Consider the following 22,480-nt stretch of genomic DNA (forward strand, 5'->3'; position numbering starts at 1 on the left):
TTAAAGGGTGACAAGTCCCCAGGACCTGATGGGCTAAATCCCAGGGTCTTAACGGAAGTGGCAGCATAGATAGTGAATGCATTGGCTATAATATTCAAAAATTCCCTGGATTCTGGAAAGGTTCCAGTGGTTTGGAAAGATGCTTATATAACGCCCTTATTCAAAAAGGGGGGGAGGGAGAAAGTAGTAAACTATAGACCAGTTAGTATAACGTCTGACATTGGGAAATTGTTGGAACACATTATTGAGGAAGAAGTAATGGGGCATCTGGAAAGTCAAAATGCATCCATCAGAGTCAGCATGGTTTTATGAAGAGTAAATCGTGTTTGTCTAATTTGATAGATTTCTTTCAAGATGTGAGAAGCAAAGTGGGTAATGGGGATCCTGTAGATGTTGGATATCTGGACTTCCAGAAGGCCTTTGATAAGGTGCTGCACAAAAGATTAATACGCAAGGTAAGATTACACAAGGTTAGGGGTAATGTATTAGTTTGGATAGAGGATTGGCTAACCAACAGAAAGCAGAGATTCGGGAAAAATGTGTATTTTTCTGGATGGCAATCTGTAACTAGTGGGGTTCCACAGGGTTTGGTCAATGATCCCCATTTATTTACAATCTATATTAATGATTTGGATTCAGGGATAGAAGGTCCGATAGCTAAATTTGCAGATGACACCAAAATAGGTGGGGAAGTAAGTTGCAATGAAGAAATAAGAAATTTTCAAATGGATATGGACAGGTTAGCTGAATGGGCAGATGGAGTTTAACGTGGATAAGTGTGAGTTTATCCATTTCGGTTGGAAGAATAAAAAGGTGACTTATTATTTAAATTGAGAGAAACTGCAGAATGCTTCAGTACAGAGGGATCTGGATGACCTCACGCATGAATCGCTAAAAGCTAATATGCAGGTACAGCAAGTAATTAGGAAGGCAAATGGATTTTTGGCATTTATTGCTAAAGGAAACGAGTATAAAAATAGACAAGTATTGTTGCAACTGTCCAAGGCATTGGTGAGACCGCACCTGGAGTACTGTGCACAGTTTTGGTCCCCATACTTGAGGAAGGATGTAGTTGCATTGGAGGCAGTTCAGAGGAGGTTCATTAGATTGATTCCAGAGATGTGGGGCTTGTCTTATGAGGAGAGATTGAGTAGTTTAGGCCTATACTTGCTCGAGTTTAGAAGGATGAGAGGAGATCTAATTGAGGTATATAAGATTCTAAAGGGAATCGACAAAATAAACGAGGAGTGGATGATTCCCCTTGAGGGGCATTCTAGAACGAGAGGCCATAGTTTTAGGCTAATGGGTGGTAGGTTTAAATCAATGATGTGGAGGAATTACTTTTCTCAAAGGGTCATGAATCTGTGGAATTCACTACCTCAGAGTGCAATAGATGCCGGGACGCTGATAAAATTAAAGGAGGAGATAGACAGATTTTTATTTAGTAACGGGTTGAAAGGTTCTGGGGAAAGGGCAGCAAATTGGCGTTGAGGCCAAAATGAGATCAGCCATGATGGTAATGAATGGTGGGGTAGGCTCCAGGGGCTGAATTGCCAACTCCTGCTCCTAGTTCTTATGTTCTTGTGTGCTACCAATGTATATGATCCTGCTAATTTTCAGCTGTGTATGTTTAAAGTACTACCGCAATATCTGCTTCTTAACTATCAGGACAGCATTGAATTACTTAGATGCTGTCAAAGTTCCATGTATATACTCATAGATGCTTCTTGTGTGTTTGTGTGTATGTGTGTTTGTGTCTGTAGGTGTAAATGTTTGTGAATATCTGCGTGACTGTGTGTGTCGGAGAGAACGTGCATATTTGTTACTGTGTGCATGTATTTATGCATGTATGTGTTTGTGCTTCTGTGTGTGTGAGGGCCTGTGTGTAAGTTTGTGCGCATGTGTGTGATTTTTTTTGTGTGTGTGTGTTTGTGTATGTGTGCAACAGATGGTGTGCGCATTTGTGTTTATGTATGTTTGTCTGTGTGTGTTAGTGCATGAGCCTGCAAGTGTGTGAGTGTTTGTGTGGGAGTGTGCAGGGCTCATTTCCCATTTGTCTTTCTCCGGGACAGAATGCAGTTTTGGAATTAAATTTAATGAAATTTAAGTGTACAAGCTGTGACCGTCAGTAATGGTGTAATTAATTCCCTATATCTCAGTTATTGTACAGTTTGTGTATCTCAAGTTCATGCTCTGTGTATATGACTCACTTATTGTACATGTGATGGTTTCTTCTGTGCATAATATGTATCCCATGCATGTGTGTGAAAACTATTTCTTCAATGCGTTAATCTATTACTGTTTCCTGGCCCTGTTGCAGATTAAAACATGAAAATTTGCATTTACCAAAGAGAGGTTTTCTTCTTTTATTTACTGTGAACTAAGGTATAGCATTCAGGCTGCAACTCAGCAAAGTCTTTGTGAATGATAATGAGATGCTTGTACTTACATGTTGTGTATGTCATATCTGATTCATTCCATGTGTAGTGATCTTAAGTTATGAATCATAGTGAGGATATTAAACCGGCATGTGTTGTGTATCCATGCCATATTAATTAAAATTACACTTTCTCTTCATTTTAGATATAGTATGAGATCTTTGGACGGGGATTCAATGTGTTCCTCTGTGAAACCCAGGTACATTCTTCAGATTAATTTTGTACATTTCAGTCAGTTGCACTATCTGTAGCTAAGACTGCACTCTTCTGAAATGAATGAGCTGCCTTTCAATCTGATAGTGTTTGTGATTTTGGACTGAGATTGATGGACCTGCCATTCTGCGGTGCTCAGTGAGTGTGAATTGGGGAGAAATGTTGTTCTGTTGTGCTCTTTGAACAATAACGTGCCTATATCCATTCGAAGCACGGGGCTGCATGATTATTTTAGATGGGGAATCAGTACCTTGGGGCTGGTGCACTACGGGAGATGTTGGCGCAATGTTATATCATTATGAGATTGCAGGTGAGTGTGTGTCTGTGCATGTGTGTGTGTGAGTACATTTACCTTCTGGTCTTTACTGTGAGAGAGATTTATTTCTCCTGCACTATTTATATTACATTATGTGAATGTGGGATCGCACTGTATCTTTCACTTTTTAACATCTTAATTTGGGGTTTATTCATTCCCTGTCTGTGCATGGGGATTTCAAAATGCACCTAGTTATTTGCTGCTTTGTCATTGTGTGTTTTATAGTATAAATGTTAGTAATTGATTCTGGGCTTTACTCTGGATCATTGACTCTCTGTAATGCATTTGTGGCTATTACTCAGCACCTGCCTGTGCCTGATTTGTGAGTATGCATCTTACTTTCACTGTTTCTGACATGTAATGCATATTTTTACTCATTGCCTCTCAGTTACAGGTGTGTGGATTTGCAGATTTTATTCTATATCTGTAATTCTGTGATATGGCAGTGTGATTTATTTTCCTGTTGTTTGTGTCAGGATTAGAATTGTGAGCGTGGAAACATTTTGCTGAAACTCAGGTGATTTTAAATGAGTGAGAATTTAATCATTTGCTGTCAATCCCTGGTATGAGAAGGTATGGTTTAATCTATGCATATTGTATTATTGTATGTGAGTATTGTCTTTTCCCAGGGTCTGCATGCACCTTGTGGATCATTGTCGATTTTGCTGTGAACATGTCAGCCTGTATTACTTGAGTGTGATGTTCACATTGCACCTTTCAATTTAGTGTGTGACCAACAACCTCCCCCAACACTAACATCCGCTGCACCACACCCAGCTGTATCTCTTGGTCTTTGGTGCGGGCTTTTAAGTTTTACTCGGCAGCTTACGGATTTTGATGCATTTTCAGGAGTGATTTTACTGTAGCTATCAACATTTGATTTCTCGGTACCTATTCTCTACCTATTTTGAAAAGTCTGTCATGGAAAAATTGACTATATTCAACACCTCTCTTTCTCTGGTATCTGTCTGTGGTTTTACAATGCAAGTGTCTGCCCCTGTTATGGAAATCTAGCTTTATTCTGTATCTGTCAGTCCCTCCTATGAGAGTGGTGTTATGTTATTCACTGTAATTGTCAATATCTGTTTTGTGAGTTAAGGTTTAAACTTTCTTGTTTGTAGAGATCTGTCAATATAACTATTCTGAAAACACTGTTCTGGCATGTGATGTGTATGCGTGTCTGTATTAATGAATAAGTACTTTATCATTACCAGGAGGAGGTGATGGCGTAGTTGTATTGTCATTGGACTAGTAATCTGGAGACCCAGGGTAATGCTCTGGGTTCGAACCCTGACACTGCAGATGGTGGAACTTAAAATCAATAAAAATATGAATTGAATTAATGATCACCATGAAACCATTGTTGATTGAGGTAAAAACCCTTCTGGTTAACTAATATCCTTTAGAGAATGAAGTTTGTCGTCCATGTACATGTGACTCTACACCCACACGTAAATGACCTAGCTAGCCACTCAGTTGAAACAAGCAGCTACAAAGAGATCATTGACAATGGCAATCTCAGCCCTGTCAACCCTGAGGGACAAGGGCAGCAGATCGATGAAAACACCAAAACCTGGAAGTTCTCCTCCAGGTGCCTCACCATTCTGACATGGAAATATGTTGTCATTGCTGGGTCAAAAACTAGGAACTCCCTTGCTCTCAGCACTGTGGGTGTATCACACCACAGGGACTGCAGTGGCTCAAGAAAGCAGCTCACAAACCACCTTCTCAAGGGCAACTAAATGATGGCACAGCCAGCGAAGCAAACAACTCAAGAATGAATAAAATAAAAGTATGATTCTGTGTGAGATATTTGGTGTTGAATCTATTGTGCTGCTTCATGAATGCTGGGTACATTCAAGGATTAATTCAGTGAATTTCAATCAGCTTTATTACCTGATATTAAAATTGTAGCCAATGTTCCACTCTTGTGACATGCATGCAGTGAGCTTCAATCTGATATTGGTTGTGAGTTTGGACTGAAATTGGTGGACCTGCCATTCAGAGGTTCTAAGTAGGAGTGTATTGAGATTATTCCAACCATCTCGCCACCTCCGCCCCCCCTCTGAGTGTTTGACTATTGGATTGAGCATATGTATCTGGTATGACTTCAACTTGACTCTGACTATTTCTGTTCGTGGTGATGGTGGAAATGATGTTCTGTCTGTATCTGTGCACTCTGTGAATAATATCATACCTGCTGTCAGTAAGAATGAGATGGCTGCACTTTTATTTTGGTTGGGAAATCAACAGCTTGAAAACGATCCCTTCATATATTTGCCTAGAGGAAGAAACATATCTCTTGTAAGTCAAGATCAGCTGAGGTTTTGAAAGAAAATAGATCAACGTAACCTGTCAACTGATAATCAATTTTTATAATGCTCGACAAATCATCAAGAACAATTATAAAGTACAGTCCCTGATTCCACTTCAGCAATCTGCTTCGTTACTTTTCAAACAATTGAGAAACATTCAGAAACAATCCTGGCCTGTCCTCCTCCAAGGATGTCACTACCCGCGGGGACAGAGACATTGATGCAGGTCAGGTTTCAATCTCCAGCTCCCACTGTAAGAGCCGTCAACTGAAACTAACAGCCGCTGCGACAATGTTTCTTTAACATTTATCACTTGAAAAGCTGGTGCCTGCGATGGGTGATATTTAATTGATTGTTCCCCATCCTCACGGTGCGCCTGTTTCCACTGTTCACTGTCCAAATCCCGACAAGTTGCATGAATCAGCAGCTATACTTGGAATATGCATTACAGGATTGAGGGGAGGATATCCCAATAGTTTTCAATTGCAGCTTGCTCAGGTTCTGTCTCCCTCAGCAGGGCCACACACAGCCCCAGAAAGGCCTCTCCCCGACCACCCGCTCACTCCAAGTTCCGGAACACGTTCCCGCTCCGCTCCGCCTCTTACAAACAGCCCCCGGTTCCCCCTGAACTTACCCCGAGTCAATGATGATTTCTGTGTCCACACTGACAAACCGGGGCCCTGCTGGAATCAGAACGCTGTTTACTCGCTTATCCGGGCCCTAATATTTCCTTTTCTATCTGTTTGAAACAAAGGTCTCCCGCTCACTGAGTGAAAAGCTTCAAGGGCGGAGTCTGGGATCAGGGTCGCGCATGCGCTCTTCTAGCCATGTCTGAGGAGCTGAATGAAAACAGGAATGCGCATGCGTTTTTCTGAATTAAACGTCACCGAACAAACGTCATTTGCTCCTCCCCTCAGAAAATGCTCTCCAGCTTGAGCATCACAATGGGTCTGTGTGGAACGGGCAGAGTTTCAGGCAGGTGGACGATTCCTGTATGAAGCTCAAACTGATATCGCTCCCTGCAGCATCTTTGCTGTTCATTCACCGGTTTAGGAAATCAATCCGCCCAGTGAATCTATGTCACAAAAAAAACATAAAATGCTGGAAAAACTCAGCAGATCTGACTACATCTGTGCAGAGGAAGAATGTCTCTCCCCGCTCCACCCCCTTGAGGTTTTCCTGCATTTTTTGGTTTTGTTTCCTCCTCCTCTTTTACCCCGTCCGCTGTTTAGCCTGAAGATTCTATAGACCGGAATGTTGTGCTGCCAATCCTGCCTTTCCCTCAACCAATGATGGCTTCTATATCACAATTCCTCGTGGCAATCCTCACCCTTAACTTATCCGTTTTACCTTCAATACGCCTGGCACTAAAGTTGAGGCCATCCAACCTTGCCTTACTTCATTGAAGATTATTGCAGCTGTACTTCCTCTGTCTTGATTGTTTTACTGGATTATGATGTGTCCCTATTCTTCTAACATTCTGTGTCCCCACCACCTCCCGAATTATATAAACCCCTCCCAGTAGCACTAGCCTATCTGTGTGTGTGCCTCTCTCTCTCTCTGCCTCTCTATCCCAATCTCTATCTCTCTTTCACTCACTATTGCTCCCTCTCGTCCTTTCTCTCTTGCTCCCTTTCGCCCCCCATCTCTCTACTTCTGGTGCTGTGAATGTTACTGATGCTGTGATCCATCCTCCATTGATATGCGTGACACCGTTAGTGTTCATCCTCTCTCAGAAATTCAGTTCTGACATTTCATTTGATTATCTCTAATAAAAAATCGAAGTATGTTTTGAAAATCTCTGTTACTGCCGGGAACGTGACTACCCGCGAATGCGCGTTAACATATAACTGGCCCGCTTTGGTTGTTGAGGTAGGGGTACATTGCAAACTGTGAAATTGTGACCTGTCAGTTCAGGTGGAGCAACATAAACAGGGAGTTCTGGAGGGACCGGGAACAGATAATTTATATTGTCCCCTGGAATAAACATCTTGATGTGGGCTATTCAGATAATAGCCTGAAATCACATATGATTGGTTCCTCCACGGAATCTGCGAATCAGACAGTCTGCGGCTCCCATGTCTCAGAGTGTTAGATGTTTTTTCTGAATTTACAATATGCAGCAAATTAATAGAAAGACAAGCAAAGTTCGAAAAGAGGGGCAATTCTCTCCTGAGACCCTTACATTTGATACTAGTTTCAGCCTGTGAAGGTGCAGATGTGAACATTGTGTAAGGGAGCGTTGGAAGTGGGCGGGCGAGTCAGAGGAACGAAACTGTGTTTGTGTGTCCGTTCTGATCATGAGGTTTCCGAGTGCCGCTTGCGTAAAATAAAAATATTTCCCATTCAAAAATTCCCCCTGTTCCCCAGCTTAACCCCGAAGTGAGATTTCAAGATCATTTCTGTGTTGTTTTCTAGATTTCAGTCCAAAACAAGAGGACATGTCAGCGATAGAGCGAAGGAGCCGCAGTAAATCAGGTTTAAATCGAAACTGGAGTCTTAAATTCGCGTGACATCTTTTCGACAGCAAACATTACAATGTTAGAGATAAGAAGGATTTAGTCTGGGACACTGGAGAGCCGGAATTTCCATGGAATTGGGGAGTTTGTGAGGAGAGAAAAACACAGAGAGGCAGCAGCAGCCTGGAGCTGACAGCAGCCTGTCTCCGCCCCGTCCGCTCGCTGCCTTTAAGTTGCTCAGTGCCGCCACCAGCGGCTTCATTTCAGAGGCCGTTCAGATTGACAGAGACACTTTTGTGCAGAGTCCCGGAACATGACCGATACTGCAGCCGCCGAAACGGCTCCTCCAGCCGCTCCCGCCGCCCAGGTCAAGACTCCCAAGAAGAAGAAGAAGGCGGCTCCCCGGAGCAGTGCAGCCGGTCCCAAGCTGGGCGAGCAGATCCTCAAGGTTGTGGCGGATTGCAGCGATCGCAAGGGGATGTCGCTGCCCGCGATCAAGAAGGCGCTGCGCGGCAATGGGGTGGATGTGGAGAAACTGGGCTCCCAGATCAAGCAAAGCATCAAGAGGAATGTGAAGAATGGCTTGCTGGTTCAGGTCAAGGGCACGGGCGCCTCGGGCTCCTTCAAAGTCCCTAAGAACACAACCCCGGGGAAAGTGGGAAAGAAGGCGAAGGCAGCAGCTGGCAAGAAATCTCCAGTGAAGAAAGCGGCAGCCAAGAAGGTGACAGCAAAGAAAGCAGCGGCCAAGAAAACTCCAGTCAAGAAAGCAGCGGCCAAGAAATCCCCGGCCAAGAAATCCCCGGCCAAGAAAGCAACGGCCAAGAAATCCCCAGCGAAGAAAGCAGCGGCCAAGAAAACAGCCAAGAAGGCGGCAACTCCCAAAAAGCCGGTGAAGAAAGCAGCCCCCAAGAAAAAGTCTCCGGCCAAGAAGGTGACGGGCGTCAAAAAATTGGCGATAGGGAGGGCCAAGCCCAAAGGGAGATAAGCAAAGACAGCAAAGAAGGGAAAGATCCCGAGCAAATTGTAAACCTCTGAACCCAAAGGCTCTTTTCAGAGCCACCCACATTTCACATGAAAGAGCTGATCCCCTGATCATTTGATCCCTGTCTCCGCGCTGGGAGCTGATTTCAGGTGGAAATGTTTTATTTTCCAGTAAATCCAGTATTCCCGCTGACTGACTGAAATGCGCTTCACCCGCACTTCCACTCCCTCCCCCAACTCCGACACTCATTCCTGCAATAACACACATCGATAACCTTTCCGATTAGTATCCGGGGTGTGTCCGAGAGCAGTTAATGTTTATCTTCCTTTCTATATTCAAATATTCAGGGTGGGAGTCTGCAATAGAGAAACCAGGTGTAAAGGAAACTCCTCACAGCTGACACCCAAACTCATTATTTCCTCTCATTCGGTTGGGAGATGTTGGCTAAATTTCCAATCACCCTGGGAGGGGAGATGTAGGTGGGGATAAAATTGGAGCTGGGGTTGAAATCGAAGCAGAAATTGACTCGTATGGAAAGTTTATTATTGAGGCGGAAATGAGACGGACAAGACGATGTTTAATAGATTCGAGTTGCTAATTAGCTGCTTCATGATATTCAAGTGTGTAAGTTCTGTTCAAAGCGTCTGTTCACTTCCCTTTAGAATTGGACAAAATACAATTCTGTTTCAGGCAGGCAGGAGGAGGAGCTGGTTTACCAAAGACGTTGTTCTGTCTGTCACTCAGTCTCTCCCGCCCCGCCTCTCTCTCTCTCTCTCTCCCTTCCTCAGTCAGGTCGGGGCGGGTTGTATAAAAGCGGAACGTGAAGCAGCTCCCCACTCATTCAGCAGTGATTTGACTGAAGAAGCATCATGTCTGGCAGAGGGAAAGGAGGCAAAGGACTGGGGAAAGGCGGAGCAAAGCGGCACCGCAAAGTGCTTCGTGATAACATCCAGGGCATCACCAAACCAGCCATCCGCCGCCTGGCTCGCCGTGGCGGTGTCAAGCGCATTTCGGGCCTGATCTACGAGGAGACCCGCGGGGTGCTGAAGGTTTTCCTGGAGAATGTGATCAGGGATGCTGTCACCTACACCGAGCACGCCAAGCGGAAGACGGTCACCGCCATGGATGTGGTGTATGCTCTGAAACGCCAGGGCCGCACTCTCTATGGATTCGGCGGCTGAACAAATCGACCTGACTCTGTAACAAAACCCAAAGGCTCTTCTAAGAGCCGCCCACAACCTCACATTGAGAGCATTGACCTCAGATCGGTAGAGGGAATCTAGTTCTATGAATACACAGCTTTGCCATCAGTGAATTTTCCATTCACAATATAATCGTCAGTCAAACAAGTTTCATGGAATAATTTAGTTCGGTTTTCAGGATTTCGCTTCCCAGCTGAGGAACACGACAGATTCCAAAATTACCCCGAGAACCACAAAGGCTCTTTTAAGAGCCACCAAGTCGGTCAGAGAAAGAGCTGCGATCTCTTGTTAAAAACTCCAGCACCTAAAACCCTCAAAGCTACAATTTATTTTCTTTCCTTTTGATTACCCGGTTCCCTCCCTCTGCTGCATTTGGGGTTATGAGGTGATTCCGTTTATATTTGTTTGTAATTTTACATCATTTAGTTGGAAATGGGATGAGTTAATTATTCAAAGAACATTTCCCTGAACATTGGCAATTGGTCATATATAGATGCAGCACAGACTCCTCATGTCTGGAAAAGGCAACAGCACCAGCGTCTCGTTGTAACCAGCGCTTTCACAGATCGCATTAGAAATATAAAGTCATTCCGAATCGATAGGGATGTTATCGCACATACGGATAGACAACAGGTCGCCCCTTTCACTGATCAAGTGAGTGGCTCTGAAAAGAGCCTTTGGGTTCTCAGTTTAAAGAATAGTCGCTTCACTTGGTCTTGGTGGCTGCAGAGGCGCCGCTTTTCTTGGGCAGCAGCACGGCCTGGATATTAGGCAGCACCCCGCCCTGAGCGATGGTCACCCCTCCCAGCAGCTTGTTGAGCTCCTCGTCGTTTCGGACGGCCAGCTGCAGGTGCCTGGGGATGATGCGGGTCTTCTTGTTGTCCCGGGCCGCGTTGCCGGCCAGCTCGAGGATTTCAGCCGTCAGGTACTCGAGCACGGCGGCCAGATAGACCGGGGCTCCGGCACCCACACGCTCAGCGTAGTTCCCCTTCCTCAGCAGCCTGTGAACGCGGCCCACCGGGAACTGCAGTCCGGCCCGGGAGGAGCGAGACCTGGCCTTGGACCGAGCTTTCCCACCGGTCTTTCCTCTTCCAGACATTGTAACAATCTCACAAGCACTTTCACAGAGAATGCTGATATCCGCCTTCTTTCAGTTCTCTTATACCCTCAGGAGGAATGGTGGTGCGCTCAGAGCTGATTGGTCAATTATATTATAGCTCATAATATTCTTCATGTTACCAATCAGATTTCTGCCTGACTCACCAATGCGGGCAAGCAACGTATGAAGTCGGAAGTTAAGGGCGCCAAATCATCAGTTAAACAAACGATTATATATTTCAAACTGGAAAAGTCCGCCAAAAAATTAATCCAAGGAAATATCGCACAGAAATCGTCTTAGCTAAACAAAGGACAATTCCTTTACAAATGGATGTGGTGTACGCTCTGAAACGCCAGGGCCGCACTCTCTATGGATTCGGCGGCTGAACAAATCGACCCGACTCTATAACAAAACCCAAAGGCTCTTCTAAGAGCCGCCCACAACCTCACATCGAGAGCAAGTGACCTCAGAGCCGGAGAGGGAAAGCGAGATGTAGTTTTATATAAACACAGCGTTTCCATCTGCGCATTCTCCATTCACAAAACTATCGTGAGTCACACAAGGTTTCATGGTTTAATTTAGTTCGGTTTTCAGGAATTCACTTCCTTTCTTCCTCTCGAAGCTCAACTCCAAGCTTAGCTGACAGCTCCCAAACTAACACCGAGTCCACAAGATAAAGGCCATCATTTATTATAATATGATCAGGAGGAGCTATTTTGAGACACAACATTCTCGCTTCTTCGCACTATTTTCACCCTGTCTTTTTTTCATTACAAACTGAATCAAACAGATATGACATACATAACATGAGTTCCTGAGTCTCATTCACAAAGACTTTGGCGGAGTTGCAGACTGAAGGCTACACCTTAGTTCACACAAAACCAATGAATGAAACCTGTCTTTGATAAATGCAAAGTTTCATGTTTAAATGTGCATCAGAGCCGGGAAACAGTAATAGATTAATTTCTTGCAGAAAATCGCCGTTAAATTTAACCCAGTCAGTACCAAACTATTAAAAGATAGGCCTCCCTTATTGTACTATATCATATTTAATTGCAAGTACCACACTCGCTTTTAAAATCAGGAATCCATTCGTGTTTAAACTCGGACCTTTTTACAGTCCTAACAGCCGGCGGAATTTCACGTTTACCGAATGCTGCGGTTAAGCAATATCGGCCTGAATGTACAAGTGTGATATTATTTTAAAAATAATAAAATTATATTATAATATTGTATCCAGATTGCAGGTTATTAATTCACTCCAATTTGAAGTGGTTCCGAATGAGTATTTATCTTGTTGCACGACTCGTGTTCGGTCTGCAGATGGAGCCAGGTCACAATAACTTGCACCTTATCGTTTCTGAACACACGTCGAGAAGCAACGGGCCTGATGCTGCTCTTGGAACTTGCCGAGCTCGCCTCCCGCCCCCCGTTAAAGAGGCAATGGTAGTGGCAAACTCACCGCCCTCCATACTGATCGGAACAAGCTGTTATATTCTGCACTTGCTGTTTTCTGCAATGGGATACTGACTTTAGCTCTGAACCTCTCCGTCACTGCAATTCATTTATGCATTTTATTCTATAGCTGTCAGGGCCTGGAAGTGACTGTGAGGTGGACTTTGCTTCTGCTGCCATCAGCTTTTGACAAGCTGTAAAAATGTTAGATTCATTCCGTGTGTATCAGTCTCTGGTGCTACACACGAAAGGTGTTATCCTTCAGCATGTGTCAGTTTGTGGTACTGTGTATGACTGCAGGATTAATACTCTAAATGTCATTTTTGTCAACCTTGCGGTGTAGAATTCATTTCGTTTCACAATTTTTGTTTAGGAATGAGAAATTGTGTATTTCATTATGTCCTGTCGCTATCCGTGTACTGTGATCGAGCTAATTTTGCACTAAGCAGTAATCTTGTATTATAGGTGGATTTAATTGTACCTCCGTGTATCGCTAAGTATCTCTTATGTAGTCACGAGTGGGATTAATTCTATGCCCTGGTGCAATCAGTGAGAGTGAATTGCATCTGAATCTGTCAATATCTGGAAATAAATGTGAGGTTCAAAGAGATACTGATTGATTCAACAACTTTGAGTGAGAGTTGTTTTGTGTTCGACAATCTGTGGCATGTTATGTGACTGTGGGTTTCCTGTGTCTTTTTGACTGTTTTTCCTTTTTTTGTCTTGTGTATGCGTGTTTGTGTGTATGTGTGTTTGTGTGTGTGTGTTTGTGTGTGTTTGTGTGTGTGTTTGTGTGTGTGTGTGTGTGTGTGTGTTTGTGTGTGTGTGTTTGTGTTTGTGCGTGTGTGTTTGTGTGTGTGTGTGCGTGTTTGTGTGTGCGCCTGTTTGTGTGTGTGTGGCTCTATCACTGCATTTAATTTTCTGCTACTCTGTTTGTGATTGGATTAATGCTTTGTTTGTCCTGGGTGTGCCTGTGTTTAAGTTTTTGTGTGCGTGTGTTTGTATATGTATGCAAGAAATCTTGTGCGCATGTGTGTTTATGTATGTGTGTGTGAGTTTGCTTTGCATGTGTATCTGTGTGTGTTAGAGCATGAGTCTGCGAGTGTGTGAGTGTTTGTGTGGGAGTGTGCAGGGCTCATTTCCCATTTGTCTTCGTCCGGTACAGGATGTAGTTTTGGAATTAATTTACATGAAATTTAAGTGTCAATCCTGTGAACGTCACCTATGGTGGAATTAATTCCCTATATCTCAGTGATTGTACCGATCGTGTATCTCAAATTTGTGCTCTGTGTATATTTTTCCTTTATTGTACATGTGTAGCTTTCTCCTGTACCTAATATGTATCCCATGCGTGTGTGTGAAATCTATTTCTTCAATGGGTTAATCTATTACTGTTTCCCGGCTCTGTTGCAGATTTAGACATGAAACTTTGCATTTATCAAAGACAGGTTTTACTCATTTGTTTTGTTTGAACTAAGGTATAGCATTCAGGCTGCAACTCGGCAAAAGCCTTTGTGAATGATAATGAGACCCTTGAAATAACATGCAGTGTATGTCATATCTGATTGGTTCAGTTTGTAACGATTTTACGTTATGAATCATAGTGAGCATATTGACCTGGAACGTGTTGTGTATTCATGCTGTACTAATTAAAATTACACTTTCTCCTTATTTCAGATATGGCATGAGATCTTTTGAGGGGAATTTAACGTGCCCCCAGACTCTTGGTCTTTGGAAGGGGCTGTTATGTTTTAATTATCAACTTACATATTTTGATGCATTTTCACATGTAATTTTACTGTAGCTGTCAACATCTGATCTCTCTGTACCCAATCTCTTCCTATTTTCAAAAGTCGGTTATGGAAAAATTGATTTTATTCTGCACCACTCCATCTCTGGTATGTGTCTGTGGTTTTATAATGTGGGTGTCTGCCCCTGTTACGAGAATCCAGCTTTCTTCCGTATCTGTCAGTACCCCCTATGAGAGTGGTGATATGTTATTGACTGTACTTGTCAATATCGGCTTTATGATTCCAGCAGCGCCCCGAAGCCGAATTTCACATTGGGAACACATGAACGATCGTCCTGATTTATCTCTATTTAATCGTTAGCAGCGGCCTCCTTCTGTGCAGGGACTAGTTCTCTGATTTGCATGGACAGGATGGTCAATAAGCATCCAGTGCAACAGGCAGTTATCAAACTATGGTCAACTGCTAGTAAGGCAGGTATGTTAATCCCTGTCTGACCATCAGACTCTATCCTAAGCTACACCATCTGCATGTAGGAACACATCACACTATAGAGATTTGAATTTGATTTTGTCACTTCCCTGTTACATCATCTAATTTAAAGTGCTTCTGCTGCGTACGTATGTTGTTGCACGGCTCACCTTCTGTCAGGAGATGGCAGCAGTTCACTTTCACTTGGATCTGGCCCTTTCTGATCAAACATCTAGAAAACAATAGGCCTGACGCTGCTCTTGAACCTGGCCAAGCTCACCTGGTTAAAAAGACTACGACAGGGGTCAAATACTTCCGCTCCATACAGATCGACACAATGTGTTTTGTTCTGCACTTGATGGTTTTCGCAATGCAATATTCACCCTAACTGGGTACATCTCGGTCACTGGGATTCATGTATGTGTTTTATTTCATACCTGTTGTTTTCAAGCAAGGAAGTGAGATATTGTTCTGTAATTGACGGTCTTTGAGTCTCATTTCACAGCATGTGTTGACTGTTGCTGTGTGAGTGCGCTTTTTATTCAACACTTGTCAGATATTTTGACATAAGAGACTGTGTCTTATTCGTTCCCTACCAGTTTTTTGATATTGAGTGTAACTTCTATACAGCTGTGTGCTTATTCAGGTACGTGAATTAGATTGCCCACCAACAGCTCCCCACCCACCCCCAAACCCCGACCCACCTGTATCTATAGGTCTCCGGCGTGTGTAAAAATGACTTTGCCACGATCTCTGTCAGTTCCTGGTAAATGGGTGCCGGTGTGAGACTGCCCCTGTGAATTTCTGGTGTGTGAGCATTGATTTTATTACATAGAATTTCGTTGCTTGGAAGTGATTGGCGCTTTTCTTTTCTCTCCCCCTCTATTCGTCAGTGTGTAGCATGAGAATGTGAGTTTTTATTCTGCATCTGTCAATAACTGACATGTGAGTGTGGGTTTCTCTTGGCATTTGTCAATGTTTGGAATGTGTGTGGTGTGTGAAGGTGAATATTACATTGGGTTATTCAGTGTCAAATCGGTCATCGTGTGTTTGAGTCTACCTCTCAGTTTCTGACATTTAAATGTGAAAATACCTTAAAATTATCAGTTCTTTTGTATGTCAACTATATTCTGTACCTATTCATCTATTTTAGGCCAATCTAAGATTTACTCATTCTCTCAGTAATGTTATGTGGTTATGTAATCTCTGTTATGACTGAATGGACTTTTCTCTCTATCTGTCAATTATTAATGTATGAAAGTGCCAGTTGATCAGTCCACATCAGTTTCGGTCATCGATGTATTGCTTCATTCTGTACCTATCCAATTTTGCATGAACGTTTTTTTTATTAACTACTTCTCACATGATAGTCTTCGATTTAACCTGTATCTGTGAGTCTCTGGTGTGTAATTCTGGGTTTAATTTGTACCTGATGCTTTCAAGTTTGTGTGTACGGTATTCATTCCAACAGAAGAATAGATATGAAAGTGACTCCATGGGGTACCGCAGGGATCAGTGTTTCGGCCTCAGCTGTTCACAATATATTACCATAATTTGCATGAGGAAACCAGAAGTATTATTTCCAAGTTTGCTGACGACATGAAACTTGGTGGGGATGTGAGTGGTGGGGAGGGTGTCACGTGGATTCAAGGCCATTTAGACAAGTTGATTGAGTGGGCAAATACATGGCAGATGCTTTAAAACATCGATTATGAACATAAGAACAGAAGAAATAGGAACAGGAGAAGGCCATTTGGCCCCTCGAGCCTGCCTCATCATTCAATAAGATCATGGCTGATTTCTTTGTGTTTCAATCCCCATATTATCATCTACCCCCATAACCTTTGATTCCCTTGCCTATTAAGAATCTATCTACCTCTGCCTTAAAAGATCTCAATGACCCTGCCTCCACTACGTTCTGAGGCAGAGATTTCCAAAGTCACACAGCCCTCTGAGAGAGAAAAAAATATCCTCACCCATGTCCAAAAAGGGCGATATCTAATTTAGAAACAGTGCCCCCTATTTCAGGAAACATCCTTTCAGGTATCCGCAACTTCAAGGCCACTCAGGATCTTGTATACATCAATCAATCACCCCTCACTCTTCTGAGACCCAGTGGAAACAAGCACAGTCTGTCCAACCTTTTCTTATAAGACATCCCACTCATTCTAGGTAACTATCTAGTAAAGCTTCTCTGAACCACCTCCAATCAGTTTGAAGTTATCCACATCAGTTGAAAAGACAGCATGGGAGAGTGTTATTTACATGGTGATAGACTGGGAAAGGTTGAAGTAAAAAGGGAGCTGGGTACCCGTGCACAACAATCACTGAGAGCAAGCATGCAGGTGCACGTAGCACTTAAGAAGGCAAATGATATGTTGGCCTTCATCATGACATGGTTGATTGCAGGAGCAAGGATGTCTAACTGCAGCTATACAGGGCCTTGGCAAGACCACTCCTGGAGTATTGTGTGCAGTTTTGGTCTCCTTACCTAAGGGAGGATATATTTATCATAAGAGGAGTGCAGCGAAGATTCACCAGAGTGATTCCGGAGATGGCAGGATTGTCCTCTGAGGAGAGTTTGGGTCAAGTAGGCCTGTTTTCACTGGAGTTTAAAAGGATGAGAGGGGGTCTCAATGAAAGGTGTAACATTCTGACAGGGCTGGACAGATTGGGTGCAGGGATGATGTTTCCTCTGGCTGGGGGTCTAGAACAAGGGGTCACAATCTCAGGATGCAGGGTAGATGGTATAGAACTGAGATGAGGAGAAACTTCTTCAATCAGAGGGTGGTAAACCTGTGCAATTCTCTATGATAGAACACTGTGAAAGGCAAGTCACGGAATATATTTAAGAGCGAAATGGATTGATTTCAAGACTCCAAAGGGACAAGGCTATGATAACAGTGTGGTTGGATGGTGTTGAGATATAGGGCAGCCATGATTAAATTGAATGGCAGAGCAGGCTCAACAGGGCAAATGACCTACTCCTGCTCCTAATTTCTCTCTTTCCATGCCTGATATGTGATAATGGATTTCAGCTGTACCAGTTAGTTAATGTTTGGGATCTGTGTATTTTGTTCTGTATTCATATCTCTGATTTGCAAGTGATATATTTTGCTCTGTTCCAGTTAATTTCTGATGAACTGAACAGTGCTTCTGGTCAGAACCTGTTGATTTCTCCGATTTGAATATGGGATTTCCTTTGTCCTTGTCAGTTTATGGCATGAAGGTTTAAATCTGCAGCTAATGCAAATTCCAAATACGGTGGATATTGGAAATCTCAAGAAGAAAAATCAAACATGCTGGAAATACTGAGCAGATCTGGCAACATTTGTGGAGACAGAAACAAAATTGCAATTTTTTTGAAAACTCCGACCTGATGAAGCGTCATTGACCTGAAATGTTCAGTCTTGTTTTTTTCTCCACAGATGCTCCCAAACTCGCTGATTATTCCCCACATTTTCTTTGTTTGTCCCCCATATATGTTATTTCCAGCAAGTGCATCTGGCAGTTTCTAATGGTTAATTTTGGCTTTCATTTTGACAGTTTGCAATAATTGAATGGAGATTTTGCTCTGTAACTCTCAGTTGTTACTTTGTGTGTATCTGTGTTTTCCGTACCTGCCAGTTTCGAGTATGTGAGGATTTATTTGTACTGCAAATTTTATATTGTGCCAAGTGGATGTGTATCCCTTAGCTTTTCTTCAATTACTGTGATTTTAATTCTTTACAGTCTGTGAATTAGGATTCAACACTGTTCCCTGTTATTTGCTCGTGTGACTGTATTGTTCCCAACATACGTGTAATTGCTGCTGGCCTTTACTATGCATATGTCAGTCTCTGTAATGTGAGTGTAGCTATTACTCTCTACTTGCTTGTGCCTGATTTGTGAGTATATGTTTGAGTTTTTTTGCCTGCTTCTGACATGGAATGTGTGTTTTACTATTAACTCTCATTTGCTAAGATGTGTGTATGTGGGTGGATCTAATCCTGTACCTGTACCTCTGTGATATATCAGCGTGACTGTATATCCCCCCCTAACATTTCAGGGTCACATATGTGAGCATGAAAATGATCCTGTGTCCTTAGTTTATTGTAAATGAGTGAGGATTTAATCATTTAATGTCTGTCCTCTGTATGAGAATGTAGGGTTCATTCTGTCCTTAACAGATTCTAGTATTGGATAATTGTCTTTTTTCTCTGTCTGTCTGCCTGTCATATGTCTTGTCAGTTTTCTTGTGAACCCGTCAGGCACCGTTATTTGAGCCTGAGTCTGAGGTTGCATTTTCAATTTTATTTGAGCTCCTGACCTTTACTTCCCTGTATCCCTCCGTTTTTGGTATGTGATGAGTAGTTTTATTCAGGACCTTACACATTTGAAGTCATGTTTATGTGTGTTTTTCCTGTATCTATCAATGTCTGTTATTTGAGTAAGAGTGTTCCTCCCTTTTTAACAGTTCAGTTCTGGAAGAGTTGGTTTAATTCTGTATCACTCTGCCTTGAATGTGTTGTTGATGATACATTATCACTCTCGGTCTCTGTTATGGAAATCCATATTTTTTGTGTTTCTAGCAGTCTCTGCTAAGTGAGAGGTGTTAATATGTTCTCTGTACTTGTCATTATGTATTTGGTGACATAAGGTTTAATATCTTTTCGTTTTTTGAATTGCATTTTCACTAATATCTCTCATTATCCAGTATAATTTATGCATTTTAATTTCATACCAGTCAGTTTCTAGTATTTGAGTGTGATTTCACTCGGTATCTTTCTGTCTCTTGCATGCGTGCCTTGGTGAAACTTATTTTCAACCTGCCAGTGTCTGGTATGTTTTATATTTATATGTCAGCCATTTTTCAGTGAATGTGACTTTTATTTTGTGTGTTTTTAGTGCTTTCACTTTTATATATTTTTGTAAATTAGGTAACTGGAACAGAATCTTAACCTGCAGTCAATCAGTTGTGTGTCACTATCCTGTTACATTTGACTAAGTGTCTAATGTTTACTGCACCTTCAATAGAGAAAATAACTGAGCAAACTATTGGGATTAAAGGGTGACAAGTCCCCAGCACCTGATGGCCTACATCCCAGGGTCTTAAAGGAAGTGGCAGCATAGATAGTGAATGCATTGGCTATAATATTCCAAAATTCCCTGGATTCTGGAAAGGTTCCAGTGGTTTGGAAAGATGCTCACATAATGCCCTTATTCAAAAAGGGGGGGAGGGAGAAAGTAGTAAACTATAGACCAGTTAGTATAACGTCTGTCATTGGGAAATTGTTGGAATCCATTATTAAGGAAGAAGTAATGGTGCATTTGGAAAGTCAAAATGCAATCCATCAGAGTCAGCATGGTTTTATGAAGAGTAAATCGTGCTTGACTAATTTGCTAGAGTTCTTTGAAGATGTGTCAAGCAAAGTGGGTAACGGGGATCCTGTAGATGTTGTATATCTGTACTTCAAGAAGGCCTTTGATAAGGTGCTGCACAAAAGACTAATACGCAAGTTAAGATCACAGAAGATTAGGGGTAATGTATTAGTTTGGATAGAGGATTGGCTAACCAACAGAAAGCAGAGATTCGGGAAAAATGTGTATTTTTCTGGATGGCAAGTTGTGGGGTGCCACAGGGTTTGGTCAATGGGCCCCATTTATTTTCAATCTATATTAATGATTTGGATTTAGGCATAGAAGTTCCGATAGCTAAATTTTTCAGACGACACCAAAATAGGTGGGAAAGTAAGTTGCAATGAAGAAATAACAAATTTTCAAATGGATATGGACAGGTTAGCTGAAAGGGCAATTTGAATTTAACGTGGATAAGTGTGAGTTTATCCATTTTTGTTGGAAGAATAAAAAGGCGACTTATTATTTAAATGGAGAGAAACTGCAGAATGCTTCAGTGCAGAGGGATCTGGGTGACCTCGTGCATGAATCGCTAAAAGCTAATATGCAGGTACAGCAGGTAATAAGGAAGGCAGATGGAATATTGGCATTTATTACTAAAGGAAAAGAGTATAAAAATAGGCAAGTATTGCTGCAACTGTACAAGGCATTGGTGAGACCGCACCTGGAGTACTGTGCTCAGTTTTGGTCCCCTTACTTGAGGACCGATGTAGTTGCACTGGAGGCAGTTCAGAGGAGGTTCACTAGATTGATTCCAGAGATGTGGGGCTGGTCTTATGAGGAGTGATTAAGCAGTTTAGGCCTATACTCGCTGGAGTATAAAAGGATGAGAGGAAATCTAATTGAGGTATATAAGATTCCAAAGGGAATCGACAAAATAGACGAGGAGTGGTAGATTCACCTTGTGGGGCACTCTAGAACGAGAGTCCATAGTTTTAGGCTAAGGGGTGGTAGATTTAAATCAGTGATGTGGAGGAATTACTTTTCTCAAAAGGTCATGAATCTGTGGAATTCACTGCCACAGAGTGCAATGGAAGCCGGGGCACTGAATAAATTAAAGGAGGAGATAGACAGATTTTTAATTAGTAACGGGTTGAAAGGTCATGAGGAGAGGGCGGGAAATTGGAGTTGAAGTCGAAATAAGATCAGCCATGATTGTATTGAATGGTGGGGCAGGCTTGAGGGGCTGAATTGCCTACTCCTGCTCCTAGTTCTTATGTTCTTATGAACTACCAATGTATATAGTCCTGCTAATATTCAGCTGCGTATGTTTAAATTACTACCGTAATACCTGCTTCTTAACTACCAGACCAGCACTTAATTACTTAGATGCTGTCAATGATCCATGTATATACTCACAGATGATTCTTGTGTGTTTGTCTGTGTGTGTGTGTGTAAGTATTTGTGTCTGCAGGTGTGAATGTTTGTGAAAATCTGCATGACTGTGTGTGTCGGAGAGAAAGTGCAAGTTTGTTACTGTGTGCATTTATTTATGCAAGTGTGTGTTTGTGCGTCTGTGTGTGTGAGGGCCTGTGTGTATGTTTGTGTGCATGTGTGTGATTTTTTATGTGTGTATGTTTGTGTATGTGTGCAACAGATGGTGTGTACATTTGTGTATATGTATGTTTGTCTGTGTGTATTAGTGCAAGAACCCGCGAGTGTGTGAGTGTTTGTGTGGCAGTGTGCAGGGCTCATTTCCCATTTGTCTTTCTCTGGTACAGGATGCAGCTTTGGAATTAATTTTAATGAAATTTAAGTGTCTACCCTGTGACCATTACCTATGTTGCAATTAATTCCCTAAATCTCAGTTATTATACTGTTTGTGTATCTCAAATTTATCCTCTGTGTATATAACTCCATTATTGTACATGTGAAGGTTTCTTCTGTACATAACATGTATCACATTAATAATTCTGAAAACTATTTCTCCAATGCATTAATCTATTACTGTTTCCTAGCTCTGTTGCAAATTTTAAAATGAAACTTTGCATTTATCAAAGACCGGTTTTATTCTTTTATTTAATGTGAACTAAGGTATAGCATTCAGGCTGCAACTCAGCAAAAGTATTTGTGAATGATAATGAGACGCTTGAATTCACATGCTGTGTATGTCAAATCTGATTGATTCAGTGTGTAATGATCTTACGTTATGAATCATAGTGAGAATATTAAACCGGCATGTGTTGTGTATCCATGACGTATTAATTAAAATTACACTTTCTCTTTATTTTAGATATAGTATGAGATCTTTGGAGAGGGATTCAATGTGTTCCTCTGTGAGAACCTATGTACATTCTACAGATTAATTTTGTACATTTCAGTCAGTTGCACTATCTGTAGCTAAGACTGCACTCTTCTGAAATGAATGAGGTGCCTTTCAATCTG

At 42.2% G+C, this 22,480-nt stretch overlaps 3 protein-coding genes across 3 annotated transcripts; 2 read left to right on the forward strand and 1 right to left on the reverse strand.

Moving 5' to 3' along the window:
- The first annotated feature begins 8,054 nt into the window (after positions 1–8,054).
- Positions 8,055–8,726, forward strand: LOC144672431 (histone H1-like). Its single transcript, XM_078534275.1, has one exon. The coding sequence runs from the start codon at positions 8,055–8,057 to the stop codon at positions 8,724–8,726; it is 672 nt and encodes a 223-aa protein (XP_078390401.1).
- An 866-nt stretch (positions 8,727–9,592) lies between these two features.
- LOC144672479 (histone H4) lies at positions 9,593–9,904 on the forward strand. Its single transcript, XM_078534322.1, has one exon. It carries the CDS (start codon positions 9,593–9,595, stop codon positions 9,902–9,904), a length of 312 nt encoding a protein of 103 aa, XP_078390448.1.
- A 727-nt stretch (positions 9,905–10,631) lies between these two features.
- LOC144672452 (histone H2AX-like) lies at positions 10,632–11,024 on the reverse strand. Its single transcript, XM_078534295.1, has one exon. The coding sequence runs from the start codon at positions 11,022–11,024 to the stop codon at positions 10,632–10,634; it is 393 nt and encodes a 130-aa protein (XP_078390421.1).
- Positions 11,025–22,480: the final 11,456 nt, after the last annotated feature.

Source organism: Cetorhinus maximus, chromosome 38 (assembly GCF_964194155.1).
Source record: "Cetorhinus maximus chromosome 38, sCetMax3.hap1.1, whole genome shotgun sequence".
NCBI classification, from domain to species: Eukaryota; Metazoa; Chordata; class Chondrichthyes; order Lamniformes; family Cetorhinidae; genus Cetorhinus; species Cetorhinus maximus.